The 21,450-nt window shown below is 54.0% G+C and overlaps 1 protein-coding gene across 1 annotated transcript in view; it reads right to left on the bottom strand.

Moving 5' to 3' along the window:
- RSPO4 (R-spondin 4) overlaps positions 1–21,450 on the bottom strand; it is a 35,945-nt gene that overhangs the window by 2,573 nt on the left and 11,922 nt on the right. The window contains exons 2-4 of the mRNA XM_046678035.1: positions 5,607–5,795; positions 4,767–4,907; positions 1,336–1,521 (exon numbers count right to left, since the gene is read on the bottom strand). Of these exons, the coding sequence (XP_046533991.1) occupies positions 1,336–1,521; positions 4,767–4,907; positions 5,607–5,795 (516 nt within the window). The remainder of the gene's footprint in view (positions 1–1,335; positions 1,522–4,766; positions 4,908–5,606; positions 5,796–21,450) is intronic.

The raw sequence follows: 21,450 nt of genomic DNA, 5'->3' as shown, positions 1-21,450 counted from the left end.
CAGGTTCAAGGCCTGGCTCCGCCGCCTCCCAGCCGTGGGCCCTGGGTGGCCCCTCGCTCTTAAGCAGGACTTTAGATTCCTCTTTGCACACAGACCTACGTTTGAATTCCTGGTCCGTACTTCCCTAGCTGTGCAACCCTTGGGCAAGTGACTCAACCTGTCTGGCCTCAATTTCCTCATCTGTCAAACGAGAATGCAGTCACGTGTTGCTTAACGACGGGCATGCGTTCTGAGAAACGTGTCGTCGGGCAATCTTGTCGTGCGAACATCACAGAGTGCACTTACACAAACCTAGACGTGGAGCCCGCTACACACCTAGGCTCTACGGCACTAATCTTATGGGACCACCTTTGTATAAGTGGCCTATCATTGATTGAAATGTCATTATGCAGCACAGGACTGTAATAATCCCTACCTCATGGTGTCGCTGTGCAGATTACATGACTTAATGAACGTAGAGAGTTAGCACAGTGCCCAGCACACAGCCGGTGCACAGTCGGCATGAGCTACTTCACTCTGTGTGGTGATCTTGGTTGCTACCATGAGGGGGGACCAGTGGCATTCAGTGGACAGGGATCAGAGGCTGCGTGGGACTGTCCCCACAGAGGAGTCCCCATCCCATCCAGTTCTCTAGCGGCCGGCCCCACCCTCACGTGGCTGAGAAACCTGCTTGCTCAGAGCTGAACTCCGTCTTGTGTGTGAATGCCAAGCGCTTCTGAACACTGTCCCATTCGCTGAGCATTCTGGGGCTGCCAGGGTGCTGTCAAGCAAGAGATCAGGCAGTTTCCTTGGACTTTGTTCAGAGTTGGTCGCCACTTGGGAAACTGCATTTCTGATGTCAACGCGGCTACGCATGCAAGGCCTTGACCGCGTCTATCACTCCACTGCGACCCCACTTCACGAAGTTCTCTGGTGAGGGCCTGAGCACTGCCAGAAGCCTCTTTTCTATTACAGTGAGGGTGCTATACAGATTTAAGAAACAAGGGCCTGCGCAAGAGGGCTACGTTATCTGTGAACTCCATTTCAGAGCAGCAAAGAGGGCGTTCCAAGATCCTTGTTATGAAAAGGGAGCTGGTCAGTCTGAAAGGGTGGAGAACTCCTGATGTCAAGGACAAGCTCAGTCCTCCGAATGTATCTGGTACTGACCCCAGCAAAGAAGACCCTCCTTTGAAAGGACAGCGGGGAGGGCAAAGCTTACCCCACAGGAAGGGATGGCAAATGGTGGACTGGCAGGCAGCCTGACAGGTACTATTAGTGGAGGCAGCATCCTGAGGCCGCTCAGAGTCACCCAGGGGCCCTGCCTGCTGCAGCCCCGCGTGCCTAGCTGGTGCTCACCTCCTGGGCAGGGCCGCTGGATGGAGCATTTCCTTGACTCGGACAGCACCTGGCAGGCTGCCGCCTCTTCCTGCCCGGCCCGGCTGGCCTCTCGAACCCGGGTCTCCAGGCCCCAGGCCGAGCCGCAGGTCTTCCCGTGGTACGTGCAGGGGCTCCAGCTGCCCCAGGGGCCCAGCTCACACTCCTCTGTGGGGTGGAGAAGGAAAGAGACAGACAGACAGACGGGGTCAGCTGGCACTGAGTGTCCTTCCAAACCAAGGGCAGGGTCTGAGGTTCAGTTCCCTGAGGACACCACCTCCACATGCAAGGGACTCACAAGCTACTACAAGGGGCAGAGGGGAGACAGTTAGTTCAACAGCCATTTAGGAGGGCCTGGATGCGAGCTCTCCAGTAGTCCACCCTTATCCATGGTTTCGCTTTCCACGGTTTCAGTTGCCTGTGGTCAACTGCGGTCCAAAATATTAAATAGAAAGTTCCAAAAATAAACAGTTCATAACTTTTAAAGTGCATGCTGTTCTGAGCAGCACGATGAAATCTCGCACCGTCCCGCTCCATCCCACCTGGGACGTGAATCATCCCTTTATCCAGCGTGTCCTCGCTGTGTGTGCCAGCCGCCTGTGGGTCACTTAGCAGCTGACTCCGTTATCAGATCGACTGTGGCAGTGTCACAGTGTTTGTGTTCAAGTCACCTTTATTTTACTGAATAATGGCCCCAGGGCGCAAGAGTAGTGATGGTGGCAATTTGAATATGCCAAAGGGAAGCTGTAAAAAGCTTCCTTTAGGTGAAAAGGTAAACATTCTTGACTTAAAAAGGAAGAAAAAAAATCATATGCCCAGGTTGCTAAGCTCTATGGTAAGTTTTACTACTGTATGTTGTTATAATTGCTCTATTTTATTATTAGTTACTGTGGTTAGTCTCCCACTGTGCCTCATTTAGAAATTCATAGGTAAGTATGCACAGGAGGAAACATAGTCTATCTAGGGTTCCGTACTATCCGAAGTTTCAGGCATCCACTGGGGGTCTGGGAACATAGCCCCCACGAATAAAGGGGAACCACTGTGCTAAAGCGCGCACAGGCTGCCGGGGCCCAGAAGCCAGAGTGACCAACTGGCATCAAAGGGGAGGGCTTCCCCGAGGAGGCGACACAGGAGCTAAAGGGAGAGAGGAGTGCATCAGACTGAGATGGAAGGACGCACATCCCAGGCCAGCGCGCAGAGCCTGGGGCCCGGTGAACCGCGATTCGGGGACGGGCAGCTGGAGCGCGGGCGGGGTGGAGGTTCCAGACGGAGGGCCAGGAGGTGAGGCTGGAAGGCCGCACGAGGGTTTTGAACCTGATCATGTGCTTTTGATCAGCCAGAAGGAGGAAGCTACACGGTGCTGTTGTGAGGGAAGCCGAAGTCCTGGACATAAAACTCCTTAGTACGTAATAATTTTAAAATATATATAAGTATATATTTTCTTTCACATTTGATTCTTTTAAGAGTTCCTGAGAGGAAGCCAGAGAATGGGGCAGCTATTAATATCCCTTTTTGCAGATTGGGACACTGAGGCTTAGAGCACGTAGGGGGCCTGCTGGGGGAACATGGGAGGGGCTCTACAATGGAACACAGCACGTGTGAGATCCCGTGGGGCCCAGTAGCCAGGTCTCCAGCCCTTAGAATGGTGGTCCTTCTGCTGGATGCATTCATTTGACAAGTAAAGACTGAGCAGCTGCTGCGGGCGAGGTACCGAGGTGGGTGCTGAGATGCAGCAGGGACAACACAGAGCTGGGTCTGCCTCCTACAGTCCATCATCCAGAGAAGTCAGGCTGGAAGGGCAGAGTGCTCATGCAGTCATGGGGGCTCAGGTCCCAGCCTGAGGGACCTGGAAGGCTTCCTGGAGGAGGAGCCTCTTGACCTGAGTCTTGAAGTAGGTGCAGGGAGGTTAGCCAGACTCAGGGAGGGGCAGGAGGGAGCAGTGCTCCAGGAGGAATGAAATAACCCCAGCAAAGTCCCCAGGGTGACTCGGCCCTTGACACTAGCCTAGAACTCAGGAAGTTAGAGCATGGACTCAAATGGGGGAGGCAAAAATGATAGGGGTGGAGAGACCGGCAGCTGGGGACCGGATTGTCCACAGCCTGGGAGGGCTTCAGGGAGGACAATGGGAGTCACTGCAGGACCTTGAGCAGGGGAGACACCTGATCAGACTGTCACTTTGCAATAGTCACTCTTGCTGCTGGGATGAGAGCCAGCGTGTGCTGGAGGAAGTGAGGCCTGAGGCAGGTAGACAGGCGGGAGGCCATCCATAGTCCCAGCGATGGGCAGAGGGTGGGGAGAAAGGGATGTGGGGTGGGGTTGGGAGCTTTATTCTGCTTCATTTCCCCTGCCAAATTTCTGTCTGCCACGTGACACCCATATTTATTCTTGTGTGTCTCTTCTGTCTTCCCACTAAAATGTCCTGTCCATGAGGGCAGAGGTTTGTCTGTTCCGTTCACCAACGTGTCCCCAGCTCCTAGAAAAGTGCCTGGTGCACAGCAGACGCTCTAGTAAATCTCTCTTGAGTGAATGAATGAGGATATTGGATTGGATGTCAGGAGAGGGAGAAGAGGAGTCAACAGTGATGCCCATGTCTCCAGCATGGCCACCCATGGATTGTGGAGCTGGTCATTGACAGAAGCAGCCCAGAGGAAGCACCAGGCCGGGGATGGGGAGGGAGGGGAGGAGGCATCCAGAGGGCGGGGGGGGGGGGGGGGGGGGGGTGTGGGCCTCCTGCTGAGCGATGAGGCTGGGGACAGCGAGTCAGGAGCCATCAGCTCTTGGGATGACCACAAACATGAGCCTAGAGAGAATGTGTGGGCAGAGATAGACAATTCAGGTGAGAACACTGGGACCAGCCTCATGAAAGGACAGAGCACCAAAGAGGAGCTCACTCAGGAGTCTGAAAAGGAGCAGCAGGAAGACAGAGCAGTAATAACAACAACAGCTGACATGTAGTGAGCACCTGCTGTGTGCTAGCGACTGTGTCAAGTACTTTCAATTGTATTGACTCGTTTAGTCTCCATAACAACCCCTGCCCCCACGCATAATGAGGTGGGTTCTATGTTCTGTTGTAATCTTTTTTAACATTTGGAGAAACTGAGAGACAGAGAGCTTAAGGGACTTGCTCAGGGTCACTAATGGGTACGTTTTAGAGCTAGGAACTGAACCCAGTTCTGCCTTATTCTAAAGTCAGTGCTCTTCTTCCGTCGTCTGCTGCCTCCCTTGGTAATAATAATGATGCCAATGTCGGGAGTAATAGTAATCATCATAACAGTGCTTCTGATGGTTCCAGGGTATTGAAGGATTCCTCTGTGTACCTGACATGACCACGTGACATTCTACCATTGTTGCTTCCAGGTCTCCTGACACCCCCCGCCAGGCCCCTGCTCCAGGGCGAGGAGGCCCCCACTCACCCTGGCACTCCCGGGTGCTCTGCTGGGCCGTGGTGCCCGGCGGGCAGGTGGGCAGACACTTCCCCTTGTACAGGTAGAACCGCCTTTTGCACTGGATGCAGAAGTCCTGGCTGAAGCAGCTCTCACACGTGGCCCCGCATTCTGTAACAGAGCCAGGGCCACGCCCGGTTAGGGGGGCTGCCCGGTAGGGCCTCTGAGCAGCCCCAAGCTCTGCAACACTGGGGTCGGGACTCAGTGTCTCCTTGGAAGCCCAGGCTTGTCCGAGGTCAACCTGGGCTGCATTCAAGGGGAACTCCCTTTCTCAATGGAACTGAGGCTCAGTGGGGCAGGTGACACATCTAAGGTAACATGGACATATGTGAATTTAACGTATTTGAATTTAAAGGTCAGGATTCCCTTTCTCATTTGAGCTGAGGCTCAGAGAGGGCGAGTGACTTGCCTGAAGTCATACAGCAGGTCTGGGCTGGGAGTGAGGACTCTGTGCTCCATTTCCATTAAGGCTCAGGAGATGATCATGATTTGTCCCAGGTCACAGGGAAAATTAGAGTTAGGACTCCTTTTCCCATTTGAGCTAAGCCCAGAGAGGGTGAGTACCATGCCCAAGGCCACACAGCAAACTAAGGTAGAGGTGAAGGTCCCCTGCCCCATTAGTGCTGAGACCAGAGAGGGCATTGACCTGCCTAGACTTTCAGAGCCAGCCTGAAACCAAGCAAGTATCTCAGAGTCTGGGCTCAGGCACACGCCTGCTTCCCCTGTGGCTGTGCTGGGGTGAGAGGTGGGATGTGGGCCAGAGGGGCCCAGGAGAGCAACGCGAGCACAGGACAAGGGGGAGGCACGTACTTTTGCACCTGTTGACCTCCTGGCCGCGGATGCCGAAGTAGCCGGGGGGACAGTCGTGCACACACTTGCCGTACTGACGGATGCCCTCCCGGCGGATGAACAGAAACAGCCTCTGCTGGCAGGTGGAGCAGCCGTTCTCCTCTGAGCAGATGACACAGCCTGTGCAGTTGCCCCCCTGACCAGCTCCCACTGCCAGCCAGACGGGGGCGGGGGGAGGAGAGGGAGAGAGAGATGGTCAAACAGTATGTCAGCAGCTCAGACCATCTCACTGGGATATTAACTGAGCACGTAGCCAACCATACAAAAGATTACATTTCCCAGTTTCCCTTGCAACTAGATATGGTCATGTGACCAAAATCTGGTCAATAGGGTATAAGATAGAGCAGTGTGTGCAACTTCTGGAAAGCTGCCTTGCAGGGCAGGGGCATGCCCTTTGTCATCCTCTCACCCTTCCTGTTGGGTGGAATGTGAACATGATGCCTGGAGCACCAGCAGCTATTTTGGATTTTGAGGTAGCAACTATGTGTTGAGGATGGTGGAGAAATAAGATTTAAAAAGCCTGGGTTCCTGAGGAAGGTGGAACTGCTGTAACAGCCCTGGACTCCCTGTGTGGACTGTTACATGAGAGAGAAATCAACGTCTATCTCATTGAAACCACTGTTATTTGGAGTTCTCTGTCACTAATCTTTACTTAAAAAAGTGTATTTTTGAGTGTGTGTATAGTGCATACGCATGTGGGGGTTGAGGGAGACCCTCGCCCTCCTGCTGGGTTTCTGAACAATACTCCGTTCCCTGCTGTCGCCATCATCAAGGGCTCCCAACACCATCATGTACAGCATGTTGAGGGAAGGCACTTTTTGTTGCCCCAGAATTGGCAACCAGGACCGAAAGCTGGGCAGAAAGAGGTGGAAAATACCCTAGACTCTAAAGAGAGCCTCTACATAGCTCATAGGAAGTCTCTGATTAAGCTGACCACTTGGAAAGAGGGACCCGTGGGAGCCGGGAGTTGTCAGCCTGGGGAAGCCGTGAAGGAGGAGGGTTGCTGTGGCCTCCCTCTGTTCTTAAACCCTCAAACCAAGTGAGGTGTGATGCAGGGGAACCCCTAACAGAGACAGGGGGTGCCTGCAAGAACGGGTGACCAGCATCTCACACCCCGCTTGGACACGGGCTTGTGTGGCTGCCCCACAGATCTGCCTGTTCCCTCTGAGCAAAGAACAGAGCCCAGGGGCGGGAAGGGCAGAGCTGAGAGGGGAGGCAGCGGTCGGAGAACCTGCACATCCTTCACGGCAGGCCTGGGGGGCTCCCGGTGGCAAGACCCCTGGAAGAAGCAGGCTTAAGTGCTGTTGCTGCTGCCTCGCCTAAAAGCCTGGCTGCTGGCATGTGCCCCCGCAGCAGAGTAGACCACCGGGGGGAGGAGCTGGGGAGAGTCAGAAAGTGACAAAGTGTCCTTAAGGGACAGAAAAGGACCAAGCGGCCTTGTAGAGGCAGTGCTTGGGGAAATGGGAAACTGTTTCATGTTTAGACCCCATCAAGGTCAGACTGGTTAATAAATCGGTTACACACTGGGGCTCACTTGACCTCATGGCCACCCAGCAGGGGATGTTCTTGGCTCTCCGGCTGCCAGCCCCTCCCCCATTCTTATTGGTGCCCCAGCTTCCTTTTCAGAGGAACGGCTCATTGCAGGAGGCCCTGTTGAAGGGCAAATCCCGGTGCCCGCTCCCTGGAACAGAAACCAAGGAGGAACCACCCTTCTTCATTTCGACAGTTGGTGAGCGTTGACGGAAACCTGGCCAATCAGACAGACACTCCAGTCACCCTGAGTCCTGGGAGTGGGACACAAAGAGCGAGGGGACACGTGGGGACAAGGTTCATGGTGGAGGCAGAGCTGACTCTGCCCCATCCAGCCTGGGTCCTTTCTGTCTCCCCTCCCTCCCTCCCGCTCTGGGATGGGTACTGCCGTTTCCCCAAGCCGGATCTCCTGCCACCTGGATTCTGTGAGCCCCTACATCCTGCTGATAACTCCCACTGCTGTTGCTTACACCCGAGAACCCGACTGGTCCAGCGGCTCATATGGAGGTACAGAGTAACTAATTTTTACCCTGGGATCCTGCCCCCAGGCAGCAATCAAGGGTGGCAAGGCCTCATCGCCCCTGGGAAGAGAAACTGGCACAGGAGAGCAGAGTAAAGATTTGTGTGTTTCCAAAGCAGTAGCCCTGGCAGGGACCTGAGGGCAGAGAGAAAGTGTGAAATCATAAGAGGGATTCCCAGGGCCAGAGAGAGAGCATCAACTGAGAAGTGAACAGAGCCCCGGCTTCCCAAACGACTGGCGAAAAATTTAAATTCTAATGATATCAAGGGCTGGCAAGGATGAGAGAAAAGTTTCACTTCCAATGGGAGTGTAAACTTTGGAGAAAAATCTAGCAGCATCTAGCAAATTTGAGGATGTGCATTTTCTATTTGTGGCGATTTGGCTTCTGGTATAAACCCTTGAGCAGCAGTGCTCAAACTCTAGCAAGAATCAGCATCTCCTAGGAGACTCATTACAATGCAGGTCGCTGGGCTCCACCTGAGAGTCTGATTCACTGATCCCGGGTGGGGCCTGAGAATTTGCATTTCTGACAGGTTTCCAGGTGGTGCTGATGCTGCCGCTCCAGGACCACACTCTCAGAACCACTGGCTTAGAGAAACTCTTGTGTATGTGCATAAAGAGACAGGTATGAAGATGTTTATTGCAGCATTATTTAATAGCAAACAATTGACAAAACCTAACTGTCTATCAAAAGTATAAACACACAGTAGTCTAGTCACACACCACAGCCATATTCCGCTTATAGGACCCAGCCGAGCCAAATGGCTGAGGGAACGTTACAGTCGCCATCGTGGATACATTTCAAAGACAACGCTGACAGCAAAAGGCAAACTGCACAATGAATCATATGGTAAGAAGCCATTTATATCAAGTCTGTAAAACAATATTCTGTAATATTTATGATACATAAATTTGTATGAAGAGTAAAAGACATAAAAGGGACTGATAAACACTGAATTCAGGATGGTGGCACCTCTGAGGTGAGAAGTGGAGAAAGGGATTCAGGAAGAAGTCTGAGGACTTCACTTGTATCTGTGATATTTAATTTCTTAAAGTCTGAAGCAAATAACGGAAACGGCAAGATTTGATAAAGGTGGCTGGCAGGTACACAAATGTTCATTGTATTATCTTTTTATTCTTGCCTGTAGGCTTAAAATATTTCGCAGTAAAAATACTTTTAAAGAAATAGTTGAGCCTCTATTGTGTCCTGGGGGGAGAGCGAGAGGGAGGGGACCTCATTTTTTCCATGCCTTCTGCCCGCAACGCCCAGCCTCAAGCCGAGGTCTTGGGTAGGAGAAGTTGACAGAAATTCTGAGAGCAGTGGAGACCTGCGCCCCTGAGCACTATGCTAGTCATCCCCCGTGTCCATTCTCCACCTCCTCCTCCTCCAATTAGTAATGGAACCCTAATTTTTAGCGGAATTCTGGTCCGAAAGTAAAGACTACATTTCCCAGGCTCCTTTGCAACTGAATGTGGTCATGTGTATAAGTTCTGGCCAATGGGCTTTAAGTGGGTGGGTCCTGTGCTACCCCCAAGGAAGCGCCTCTTCCTCCCGCCTGCGGGAGTGCGGGCTGGACAGCTGGAGCCGTGGCAGGTCAGATGGCGGGGGGAACTGGCACAGACACCGTGGCGCGGCCGTGCTAACCCAGGACTGTCTTCCTAGACGGTTTTATAGGAGCGGGAGGAAAGTGTGCCCCGTGTTTAGGCCACCAGGCCGTTCTGACAGATACCGAGGACTACACGATAATGACCGATGGTGTCGGGTCTTCGGCCGCGCAGGTGAGGTCAGTGGAGACCCGCGTGCCCGCGTCAGCGCCTCGGCACTATTAAGCCCACTGGACCTGAGATGCGACCCCCAAAAAAGGGCAAGGGGAGCCTCCTGTGGCTCGAAGTGACCTCTGCCACCTGGCAGAGTAGGAGTTCAAATTAGAAATGATGCTCAGTTACAGAAAAACAAAGTGGTGCAGACTGAGACTCACACCCCAACGTGGGTGTCGTTGCCCGTTTTGCAGCTGAGAAACAGAGGCCCCAAGAGGTGAGATGACATACCCAGGGTCCTGCGGAATCAGTGGGGGCAGGCACCCACGTCAGCTGGCCCCACACTGCCCTCTTGGAGCATTTGTTCAGGATCTTCTCCGTGTCAGGCAGAACTGGGGCCACCGGGGTGAGCCACACACGGTCCCTGCGTTACCGCACCTCACAGCCTGGTGGCAGGGCCAAAGCCCGCAGAAGTGACTGACAGCAACACAAACGGGCACAAAGCAAAACTCTTACTGACCACTGTCTCTCGGAAGAGCCTGACCCCTGCAGTTTCATTGGGGACCCAGAGGCCAGAAGGGGTGGAGCCTGGCCCCAAATCAGGCAGCCAAACAGCAGAGAAGCCCCAATTAGAGCTACAGCACTATTTGTAGAGTGATATTTCCCCGTGCTGAAGACAAAGGAACCCGACGAGGACCTTCCTCTGACCTCGGCAGGTGGTGTGTGTCTGTGTGTGTGTGCACAGAAGCGCGCGCACAAGAGTGGAATGTCAACTAGCATCTTTCAACCCCAGGTCTCCGCAGAGAGGCGACTCTGCCTCCTGCATCCTTGGTGCTGACAGTTGCTAGCGCGCCCTCTAGTGCCTCTATGTTGTAATTGCACTTCTTACTTTGAATCCTGATGGTCTCACTCTGGCTCTTCATCACAACATCTCTATAACTCGTTAGAAAGAGCAACGCGATTTCCACCCCCTCCCCAAGCTCACGAGTGTACCACGAGGTCCTGAATGCTAATTTTATGAATAATAAATGATGACAACTAGAGTTTGTACAATCCTGCTTTGCAAAGATCCAAACTTAATGATTCTTAAACTTGGCTGTGCATCAGAATCCCCAGGCAAGCTTGTAAAGTGTCTGGTTTGGGCCCAGGAATGTGCATTTTAACAAGTCCAGCATCAGTGTAATAGGCATATTGGAAGTGTCTCCCCTGCTCACAATTTCCTTTCCCTGAGAACCAGACTCAGCAAAGCATGCTTGTCCTCCATGACCCTGTCCCCCGGCCAACGGGGGACAGACTGCACCAGGGGCCGACAGCTCATCCAGGCTGAGCCAATTAGACCGTCTGTCTTGAGAATTTTGACTCCAGGCCGACAGAGAATGGTCTGGGCTGGCCTCTTGACCTAAGGACATTTGCAGGCGGGCAGGGTGGTCTGTTCTGGTGCACATGTGTGAGAAGCGAGTGGGAACTGGCATCCATGGTCCCCCTCTTTGCCAACAGAGGCCCCTCTGCGCTCTCTGACTTTGAGGTTCATGTGGGGCCACCTCCACCCAGAGGCACTCAGCCTGGGCCTGGCCAATCAGCACCAGGGCCCCTTGACTGCGGGGGCTGGGTCAGACACAGGCACGTGTCTCAACAAGAGCAAGTCTTAGGATTTTTGGTGGGGTGGTCAATGGGGGTGTGTGTGTGTGTTTTCTTTTGTGCTTTATTTGGATTTGGAAAGATGTAGACCAGAGCTGCTGGGCACCACATGAGGGAAGAGCGTCCCTAGAATGCAGGCCACACTGGCAGCAGAGCCCAGAGATTGTGTGAGCACCTGGATCCACCCCTGGGGGTGTCCATAAATTCTCTTCTTTTCTCACACCACTTTGTGTTAGGTTTTCCGTCACTTGCAACTGAAGACTCCTGACTAATACAGGAGCAGAGAGAGAAGAAGAAACGGTCAGACGCAGACAGAACAGCAACCAGAAACCCCGTGGGCCCCAAAGGACAGAGGTTCTGACCATCTTCTAATCCAGTCCCCCCAAGGCTTGGCTCACCTCACAGCTCCAAAGAAAGTCACTTTTTCACTTCAGCTGGCTCTCCTCCTGTCAGCTTACAATCTAAATGACGTAGCTCACTAGATGGGACACAGATCATGGTGGGGCTCTGCTTCAGCAAGGACGAGGGCCCTGAAGCACCACCCACCCAGCCTGGCCAACGTGGCACCCAAAGGGGCTCTGGGATTCTAGGGAGCACACTGAAAACCCCTGGGTCCTTTTACACCTCAACTGGGTCCTGGCCTTCCTCGCTGCCCCCTCCCAGCTCAGATTCTAAATGAAAGCGTTTGAGCTCTAATTGCACCCTCCTCGAGTTTCCTGGGGGCATCAGAGGGGATGGCACCTCATGTGATTCCCCTTAGCAACTGTCTCCCATAATCGAGACCACTCTCGCTAGTCAAAATACCAGTCAGCCCAAAATGTATGGCTTTGTGTTGCTCCAGCAGCTGGGGGGAGGGGGCCTTGGAATGACATCACTTCATTTTTCCCCAAGCGCCCAGGGGATGAGCTGAGAGCTAGATGTCCATTTTATGGAGAATGACAGTGGAATTTATCACATCAGGCTTGGCAGTTTACAAAGGGATGCAGGCTTAAAACAATTCTGAACGCTTGCCTTAGCCCAGGGTTAAGTGATCCATCCATCCATCCATCCATTCATCCATCCATTCCTCCATCCATTGAACAGATAGTTACTGAGCCCCTACCCTGTGTCTGATCCAGCACCAGGGGCTTGATGGTTATGAGCTTTTAGGGGGCTGGCTGTGTGATCATGGGCAAAGCACTTGAATTCTCTGAGCCCCAGTCATTCTGGCTGGAAAAGGGGTAATAATGCTTATCCTGCAGGGTTGTTGTGTTTAAAGGAGATGGTACATGGTGATCTCTTAGCTTAGAGCCCAAAACACAGCAGATTCCCGAAAAACTGGAGCTGTTGTTATTATATGAAGCAGATGACATGTTTTCTGCTGTCAAAAATCTAAGGACATGTGTTATGGACAGGTACCCAGGTTCAAATCCTGCCCCCACCACTCACTGAGTGAGCTTGGACAAGCACCCTCATCTCTATGGGCCTCAGTTTCCCCATCTGAAAAATTGGGGGAGCAATTCTTACCTCTGTGGGCCTTGTTATGAGGACTGTGCAGACAAACCAGCAAGTGCCTGGCACATAGTAGGTGCTTCTCCATACACATTCCTTCCTTTCCTGTTCCCTCACCGTCACGAGACACGGTGGCATTGTCAACCCACATTTGGACCCCCCTCCCCTTTCACAGGGGAACACACAGAGGCCAGAGGTGCTAGTGGCCAGCAGGGCCCAGGAGATGGTCTTTCTCCCTCTGGAAGGTGACGAGCTCAGGGCAGAGACGAGGGGACAGCTTGGGTCTCTGGTGAAGGGCAGGTTTATTCTTTCTGCTGGGGTCAGGAAATGACCTGTGCTCAGGGTGACCCCCATCCTGAGAACAGCCCTGAGCCCCTTGTTGTGGCAGGAGTCCATGGCTCAGCGTATGCCCGTGGGCTCTCTCTTTTCTCCATCTGGGGATGTGGAGCGGATGTAGGGTCCTCTCTGCAATATCACGCCGCCTACCACCTTCGCTCTGCAGAGCTTTCCTCGAGGGGGCCAGAGGCACAGGGTGATGACATCTAGGACCCTGAACGTTACACGTCCTCCCAGACAGGTCCCCTCCTCGGCAGCCCACAGCAAGTCTGCCACTGAAACATCCTCAACACCTGACTCAAGAACGTCAGCCCCACACTTAAAGAAAACTAATTTGGATAGATTGCCAACATTTAAAAAGTCAGATTTCACATAAAAAGCTGGAAATTAGGTTTCTCTGGAAAAAGCCACGCTCTCTGCTAACACCGGGTCTGCAATCTTGCAAGGCAATAATTGGTTGGATACAGAGATGGGGCGCAGGCTCTCCAGTTTGCTGCAGTCCCCACCACTCCTTAATATTATCCCTGACACTGAGGACAAAGGTCGGCTGTCCTGTACCATCCTTGAGCTGCTGCTTCTCTAACCCCCCTTCACTCACTCACATTAGAAGACAACGTAAAGCGGGGGTTCTCAAACGCGGACATGTGGTAGCATCACCAGGAGCGCTTGTTAAAGCACAGATGGCTGGGGCCCACCCCAGAGTGGCTGATTCAGTAGGTCTGGGCGGGGCCTGAGAATCTGCATTGCTAACGGGTTCCCAGGGGTTGGGGATGCTGCTGGTCCTGGGACCACACTTTAAGAGTGGAGTCGGGTTAAGAACCAGACTGCTGGGGTTCAAACCCCGCTCCGCCCCTTACCCTTGCCCATGTGACCTTGAACCAGTACCTTAACCTCTCTGTGCTTCAGTTTTTCCATCTATCAAACAGGAATCATAGAGGCTAACCTCACGGAAGCTCGAGGCCCTGAGCAGGGTCTCAGTAATGTGACTGTCACCATCTGCCATGCCTCCCTGGGCACTTGTGATTTTGGCCTTGCTTTGGCAATTAGTGCAGAACTTTTTATTTTGATGTCAACATTTTTGGGGTAGAGTTTCTTCATAATTGGGGTGTGCCCAGGGAAGTGTGTCTTGCATGAGAACGTCGTGTGTCACGGTGGACTAAGGATTTAACACAGCTGTCCTGAAGGACTCCCCGGAGGTGAGAAGGATGGGGAAGGAGAGAAAGAGACCACTGTCCCCTGCTCTAAGGCAGTGCCACCTGAGGTGGGCCAGGCTCTGCCTCGGCCCCTGCTCTGTCCTTGGGAAGGATCCAGAACCATGTAGGAGGGCCGCGTGCAGAGAGCACTTGGCAGTGCCCCCTCGGATCCCTGGCTGGCCGTGGGGAACGCATGTCACCGATGAACAAGGGAAATAAATGACTCTTGGGCTCCCGCCTGCCCGCTGAGGCCACCACATACGGGAGGCAGCCACTGCCACTGGAGGCTGGCTCAGAGGAGCCCAGGGCACATTCCTGCCTGGGGGGCAGATGGCACCATCCCCAGCAAGGCGGGGGCGCCCTGGAGATGACTCCTGGCTTGGAGACTCCCCAGGGGTGCGGGGCTAGAGGTCTCCATCCCACTGGACCCTTCTCAGTACCCCGGGGGGACCTAGAGGGCTTCACGTGCAGCGGAACATTGAGGTGATCTTCGCTTTCAGGCCTCATGAACTAGCACTCCCTGGCTGGGGGATCTTAGGCAAGTGGCTTCACTACTCTGAATCTCAGTCTCCTCTTCTGCAAAATGGGGACAATGTTTGTAACCACCTCCCAGGCACTTGTGAGGATGACGTGAGCTCATCCATTGAAAGTGCTTCGCACAGCTCACAGCAGATGAACGGGCACATTTTATTACCTGATTCACGGGAGGTGCATGGGAGTCCCCCCGAGGTGCTCCCTTGAGGGCTTGGACCCAGTTTGACTTGTTCTCCTTCAAATTTCTGTCGCCTTGCACATTGTGGGTGCCCACTAACTATTTCTTAAATGAGTGAATGGCTGATGGATTGATAAACGTTCTCAGAACTGTTCCCAGGGAACCTGCAGCCTAGCGGGAGGACCGGGCTCAGACGTTGCAATGAAAGCTGATGATGTCCGCCCAGCGGGGCTCAGAGCCGAGTGAAGGCCCAGGCAGGCGGGCGCTGGGCTCAGAGACGGGAGTTATCAGATGCCGGGGCAGAGCTGGACTAGTTTGTGTGGGAGGAGGAAAGCTCTGTAAGAGATGTGAGGGCAAGGCCCTGGGTGAGTGAGCGGTGGGGAGGGAGCTTGTGCAAGGAGCACAAAGCAAATCTCCGCGAAGGCACCCACGCAGCACCCCCGAGGGGTTCATGGATGAGACCCTCCAAATGCAGTAACAGTCTGCATCCCACATGGACACTGTTCAGCCTGTGCCCTCCAAGCCTGCCTCTCCTGTCGCCTCAGTCCACAGCTGTTCCTCTCATGGCAAAACCCTTGCAGTCACCCTGCCTCTTCCTTTCCCTCATTCCCACCTGCAATTGCTTAGAAACCGATCAGTTCCACCTCTGAAATACATCCGGGATCCAACCACTTCACTCTGATGCTGTCACCTGCCCCCTCTAGCCCGCCCCCTCCCATCTACGGCCACCAGCACCCTGCAAAGACCTAGAGGCCCCACGTCCCCCGGCCCTGCTCCTGCACTCACACGTTCTGCTGGCTCCCTCCCTATCGCCCTGCTCCAGCCACAATGTCCTGGCCTAGCTGTGCCTCAGACATGCCGAGACCACTGCCACCTCAGGGCCTTTGCACTTGCTCTGCCCTCTGCTGGGAATGCACCCCCCCTCCATTCCTCCACAAGGCTCACCCCCTCAGACCTCTGCTGGAATGTCCCCTCCCTTGTGAGACCCTCTAACCACCCGACCTGAAGTAGCACCCACTCCCCTGCCCCTCTCACCCCGCTTTGTTCCTCTTCATTTGTCCCCACCTGCTATGTGATATATTTGCTTGTTTGAGGTTTTGGTGTCTCTTTCCCACCATGGAGAGGTGAGCTCCAGAAGGGTGGGAACACACCCCAGCACCCCGCACACACTGCTCAGCACCTGGCTTTGCTCCCTGAAATGATCCTGGTGAGTGTCGCACGTCGCTGCCTCATTCTTTTTATAGCTGCTTACCATTCCATGTAGAGATGCCACCAAATTCATTTAGGTGCGTCATCACACCCGTTTCAGAGAGGGGGGCGCTGAGGTCCAGGCAGGGGTGCTGCTTGCCCCAGGCCGCCGAGTCAGAGGTGCAGGGGACAGGCAGACCCAGGCCGTGGGACTGCAGAACCCAAAGGCTTCATCCCGAGGCCACACTGCCTCCCAGCTGCCAGCACATCCTAGCCTCCCCTAACCCTCCACCCAGAATACCCGGCCTTGCTATGTTCCCAGCGCTGCGCCAAGGCCCTGCCTCCTTCAATGTCCATTTGGCCCTGACTGAGACAGGAAATTGACCAAACAGTGGCAGTACAGGTTGACCCAGGACTGACCCACCCCTCTCTCTCTCTCTCTCGTCCCATCTCCCCTCTCCCCCAGCAGACATGCAGTGGATCAGCACGCGCGTTCAGTCCCGGATGAAATGCCCGTGTCCCTGTCCTTCAGGTCCCTCCAGACTCCGCATGAGTGATGCTCTTCCACCCGGCATGGGCTTGGGGAGGTGGGGCCTGGAGGCAGGTGCGGGAGCCAGGGTTCACACCCACACCTGTTGTTTCCCAGCCAGTGGTGACCCTCGGCTTTCAATCCACAGCAGAATCATCAGGCTGCTCACAACCGGTAGAGGGGCTGCCACCTCTCATATACATTGCTGGCTTCACGCTGACAGCGGGGAGCCCAGTGTCACGTGCAGGAACTCGTGTGATCCCCAAAACGCGCCCTGCCAGGGCTCCTAAACTGTAATGTGCGCACAAAGTGCCCTGGGATCTTGGGTTCGAACATAGATTTTGATCCTAAAAGTCTGATGCCTCAGCCTGAGTTTCTGCCTGTCTCCGAAGCTCCCTGGGGGACGCTGGTGGCACTGGCCCCAGACCTCAATTAAGAAGCACGGAGAGGGGCTGGCCCCATGGTCCAGTGGTTGAGTTCGCGCACTCTGCTTAGGTGGCCTAGAGTTTCGCCGGTTCGAGTCCTGGGTGTGGACATGGCACCGCTCGTCAGACCATGCTGAGGCAGCATTCCATATGCCACAACTAGAAGGACCCACAACTAAAAATACACAACTATGTACCAGGGGACTTTGGGAGAAAAAGCATAAAAAAAAAAGATTGGCAACAGTTGTTAGCTCAGGTGCCAATCTTTAAAAAAAAAAAGCTAGGAGGTGGTGCTGTCGTCACTGCTCATTTTACAGGTGAGGGAACTAAGGCTCTAAGGCCAATGAATGTAAGTGGCAGAGAGTGATAGGGTCCCCAAACTCATGATGCCTAGTGACGGATGAGAGGTGGGGGTGACATTAGGAAGGGGCAATGTGATTCCTCTTACCACTCATAGGAGGGGTATTTTCCCAAGTGGCCCAAGCTGGGGACAGTCCCTGCCAAGCTCAGCATGGCAGGAAGGGGAGGGGCTGGGTTCATGTGTGCCTGAGCATGTGTGTGCCTCTGGGACAGTGGGGGGCGGGGGGGTGACAGTCTGGCGGCTGACAGATGAGACCCACATCAAAAGGATCCTAGTGCCTGGAGGGTGAAGCATGGGGAAGGCCTTGCCCTGTGCTGCCCCTGCCTGGCCTCCTGCTAGGCGGGCAGGGGGACACAGTCCAGTGCAGGCTGCTTGTGCCCAGCATCCCTCCCCAGCCATCCCAAATCTCTGCCTTCTCCATTCCCTAACCACCCACCCAGACCCACCAGATGCGTCCTGCCCTCCAATAGCTCCTCATTAAGAGCAGACACATTTGTGTTCCCGGTGGGAGCCCTGGGGATGCTGAGCAGCCCAGCGCGGCCACCAGTGACCTTCAGAAAATCATAGTTTTTTAAAGAAAGGATTGTTACTGGATTCCTCATCATTTGGCAGGCTGCCCCGCCGGAGGAGCAGCCGGCCGAGACCGGGACGAGGGGAGGCAGTCAAACCCTCCCGCCGGCTTCTCCGGGATCCTGCTCCCCAGAGCTCGGCACCCTGTCATCCATGAACACAGAACTGTCACCAAGCTGCCCCGAGTGTGAAGCCGTCACGAAATCAATGGGCCTGTGGAATTGTCACAAGGCTGTCTTGTGTGTGGAAGTTTCATAAAGTTGTCAAGAATGTGAAATGGTGTAAGAAATCGTCTTCAATCGTCCCATATGGAAAACGGCCAGGAAATCGTCAGGTCTCTGTGGCTGCCACTCTTTTGAGAACACATCCAGAGGACGGTTCCTTTTCTTTTCTGGTTATAGGGACAGGTTTGCTGTGTGTGTGGCCTTGAACGAGCTGCTGAAATACTCTGTGCCTCAGTTTCCTCTTCTGTACCTACCTCAGAGGGCTATTTTGAGGATCAAATGCATTATGCTCAAAACAGTGCCTGGCACACAGTAGGTCCTCAGGAGTTCTCACCACCGCCCTCCCATACACACAACTAGAATGGAATCTCCTGAGGCAGGGCTGATTCTGGCTTGCTCATGGCTATGGCCCCATTACCTGGCAGAGTAAGTGCCTGGTGCACAGTAGCTGCTCAATGAGCACTTGTGGGCTGGGGAGTGGACTCAGGTTCTGGCTCCTTCCAGTTCCAGCACTGTCCCACAGTGGGGAGGTCTGGCTGTGTGACCTTAGGCAGGTCTCTTGCACAGAGAAGGGAAGTAAGTTGTCCAGGACCACACAGCTGGTAAGTGGCAAGTTGGGATTTAAAGCTAGGCAGTCTTAGTAACTAGGAGTTATTAAGTATTGGGGAGAATGTAACCTAGCCCATGTCCACTGGGGCGAGGGGAGAAGGAACGAGAGATGCAGCAGGGGCCGTCAGGCCTGGGGGAGCCTGCACTGCCACTTGGCACTTCTCTGCCCTGGTCAAGGGGACACTGAAGGAGGCACTCAAGCTTGGTCCAAGCTGCAGATTCCCAACCCAAAGGGGCAAGAGGCTGGGGGCCCATGGGGTAGTGAGGGAGCTGGGATGATCAGATGGAGCCCACGCTCCTCCGCAGTAAATCACGCCTGCGCCATAGTCAGGGCACCTGCCACACCTGGAGGGAGGGCGTGGAGGGAGGAGGGGGACGTTCAGCCCCACCCCCCTTCCCGCGGCTCACTGGTGACAGGCCCACGTTTTCCCAGCGCTGGGAGTCATGAGGCCACAGCAGCATCAGAGAAGTAAGAGACTGCTGTCCCTGTCCCCATCCCTTCTTCTGCTCCCAACACACAGGGGAAGGAGGGAGAGAGTACGACACATCTCCCCACACGGCAGATCAGTGGAGTCAGGAGCCACGTCGGCAACGTGGAGGGAGAGAGCTCGAATTAGCCCTATGTTTTCACAATGATTTATTAATTGTAAAGAGCACTGGGCTGGTCTCTTGGATACCAGAAAGCTCAGAGATCTGCCCAAAGTTACTAAGGATCGGGTTTCAGAGCTATAACAGAGAAATAGAAGGAAAAAACCACCTGTCATGTTTGTAACCCTCTGCTGCACATGTTCAGTCTGATCACTAAGACAGTTACACACAAAGCTGGCCAAGGACCGCCATCCTTAATATACTAAGAGCTCCTAAGGAATCAATAAGAAAACCAGGAAGAACCCGAGGCGGGAAAATGGGCAAAGACATTACAGGTAATTCAAAGAAGAAAGACAAATGGCCCTGTAACCACAGGAAGAGCTGTTCCACCTCACCAATAATTCTCAAAATGAAGATTAAAACAGGAATGAAATATTCCTTGTGACTAGACAGGCAAACTGTGAAAGACTGACACCCAGAGTTCCACTTTTGAGAAGGGAATTTGGGCAGTGTCTATTGAAATTTAGACTCTGTAGCATGGGGGTAGTGACGTCATTTTAGAGATGATGCCCTGAGGCTCAGAGAGGGGCAGGCACTTGTTCAGAGCCACACAGGGGGTCACTGGAGGGCATGGCTGGAACCCCGGGCTCTGGATGGGTGCCTCTGGCTCTTCATCTCTGGCCAGCTGGTCCTCTCCACCTGGCCATGTGCACAGCCTGGGCTCTGGCCCCTGAACGGAGAGGCCAGGGCTGTTCTACCCATCGCTGCACCTGCTCTGGGCTCAGGACGGCTGGGGCCTTGCTGTTCCAAATGACTCGTGTCCTGTCATTGCCCCTTGCCCACCACAACCAAGGCTTCCCCTCAGTCCTGCTCACCTGGGGTGGAGTGTAGTGGTGGGAACGCAAGGTTAGGGTCAGACAAACCTGCTCTCCATCCCAGATCCACACTTGACTCCCTGGACAGTCCTTTATCCTCAGTTTGCTCACATGTCAGACAGAGACAATCACCCACTCCCTGGAGAGCCTGTTCCTTCCACGGAGACTTATGGAGGGCCTACTATGTGCCAGACCCCGCTCTCGCACTGTGGACACTTCGGCGAATAAGACAGTCCTCCCCCTCAGAAAGTCTGCATCCCGAAGGAGAGAGAGATTGCTTGACATAGAGGCAGGGAATGAATGAAAGCGAACAGTGAGGGGAGGAGGGCCTGGGCCGCCAAGAAAGGCCCGGCTGAGACGTGCAAGCAGGGACCAACGTCCAGAGGCCGGAAGGAGCTTGATGCGTAGGAGGCCAGTGAGGCCAGAGTGCAGCGACCAAAGGACAGCGGTTGGCGTTGAGGTCAGAAGGATGGACGGGACCAGACCCGCGTGTGCAGGCTCAAAAGGAGTCTGAATGGTGCTGGATTTTCCTGGAAACAAGACAGGGACAGGCCGAGGAGTGTCCCCACTTGGAAGCTCCCTCTGGTGGTGAGGGAAATGGACGGTAGACGGTGGGAGCGGGAGCCGGGAGCCCAGGTCAAGGCCTGTGCTCATCCAGGTGGTCTGGATGAGGCTGGTGGCTGTGAGGAGCAGGGAGGGAGGATGGACAAGCTTTGCACATGGGTTATTCTGAGAATTAAAAGGTAAACAGCTTAGTCTGCAGTGTAGCATGTGGTTGGTGCTTAGCAGATCTGTTCCTGCCCTCAGCTCTAAAGAGAGCTAACTGGAGAATCCATGACTGTGTCTGCCCCACAGCCTCCCTCGTAAATGCCCCAATGGCTTTTACTTCTCCCGTCATCAGTTCAGGTCCTGCGCCCTTGACCTGCTATTGCTGTTGACTTTCACAGGCTGCTGGGATGAGAGACCTGTTCTGGTTGTTTTTTTGTTTTGTTTTGTTTTGGGTTTTTTTTTGGTGAGGAAGATTGGCCTTGAGCAAATATCCATTACCAACCTTCCTCTTTTTACTTGAGGAAGACTGGCCCTGAGCTAACATCTGTGCCCATCTTCCTCTATTTTGTATGTGGGATGCCCCCACAGCGTGGCTTAATGAGTTGTGTGTAGGTCTGCACCTGGGATCTGAACCCGTGAACCCTGGGCCGTCAAAATGGAGCGCACAAACATAACCACTACACCACTAGGCGTGCCCCCTCTGGTTGTT

This window comes from Equus quagga, chromosome 12 (assembly GCF_021613505.1).
Source record: "Equus quagga isolate Etosha38 chromosome 12, UCLA_HA_Equagga_1.0, whole genome shotgun sequence".
In the NCBI taxonomy this organism is placed as follows: Eukaryota; Metazoa; Chordata; class Mammalia; order Perissodactyla; family Equidae; genus Equus; species Equus quagga.
This window is presented reverse-complemented; position numbering and strand designations above follow the sequence as displayed.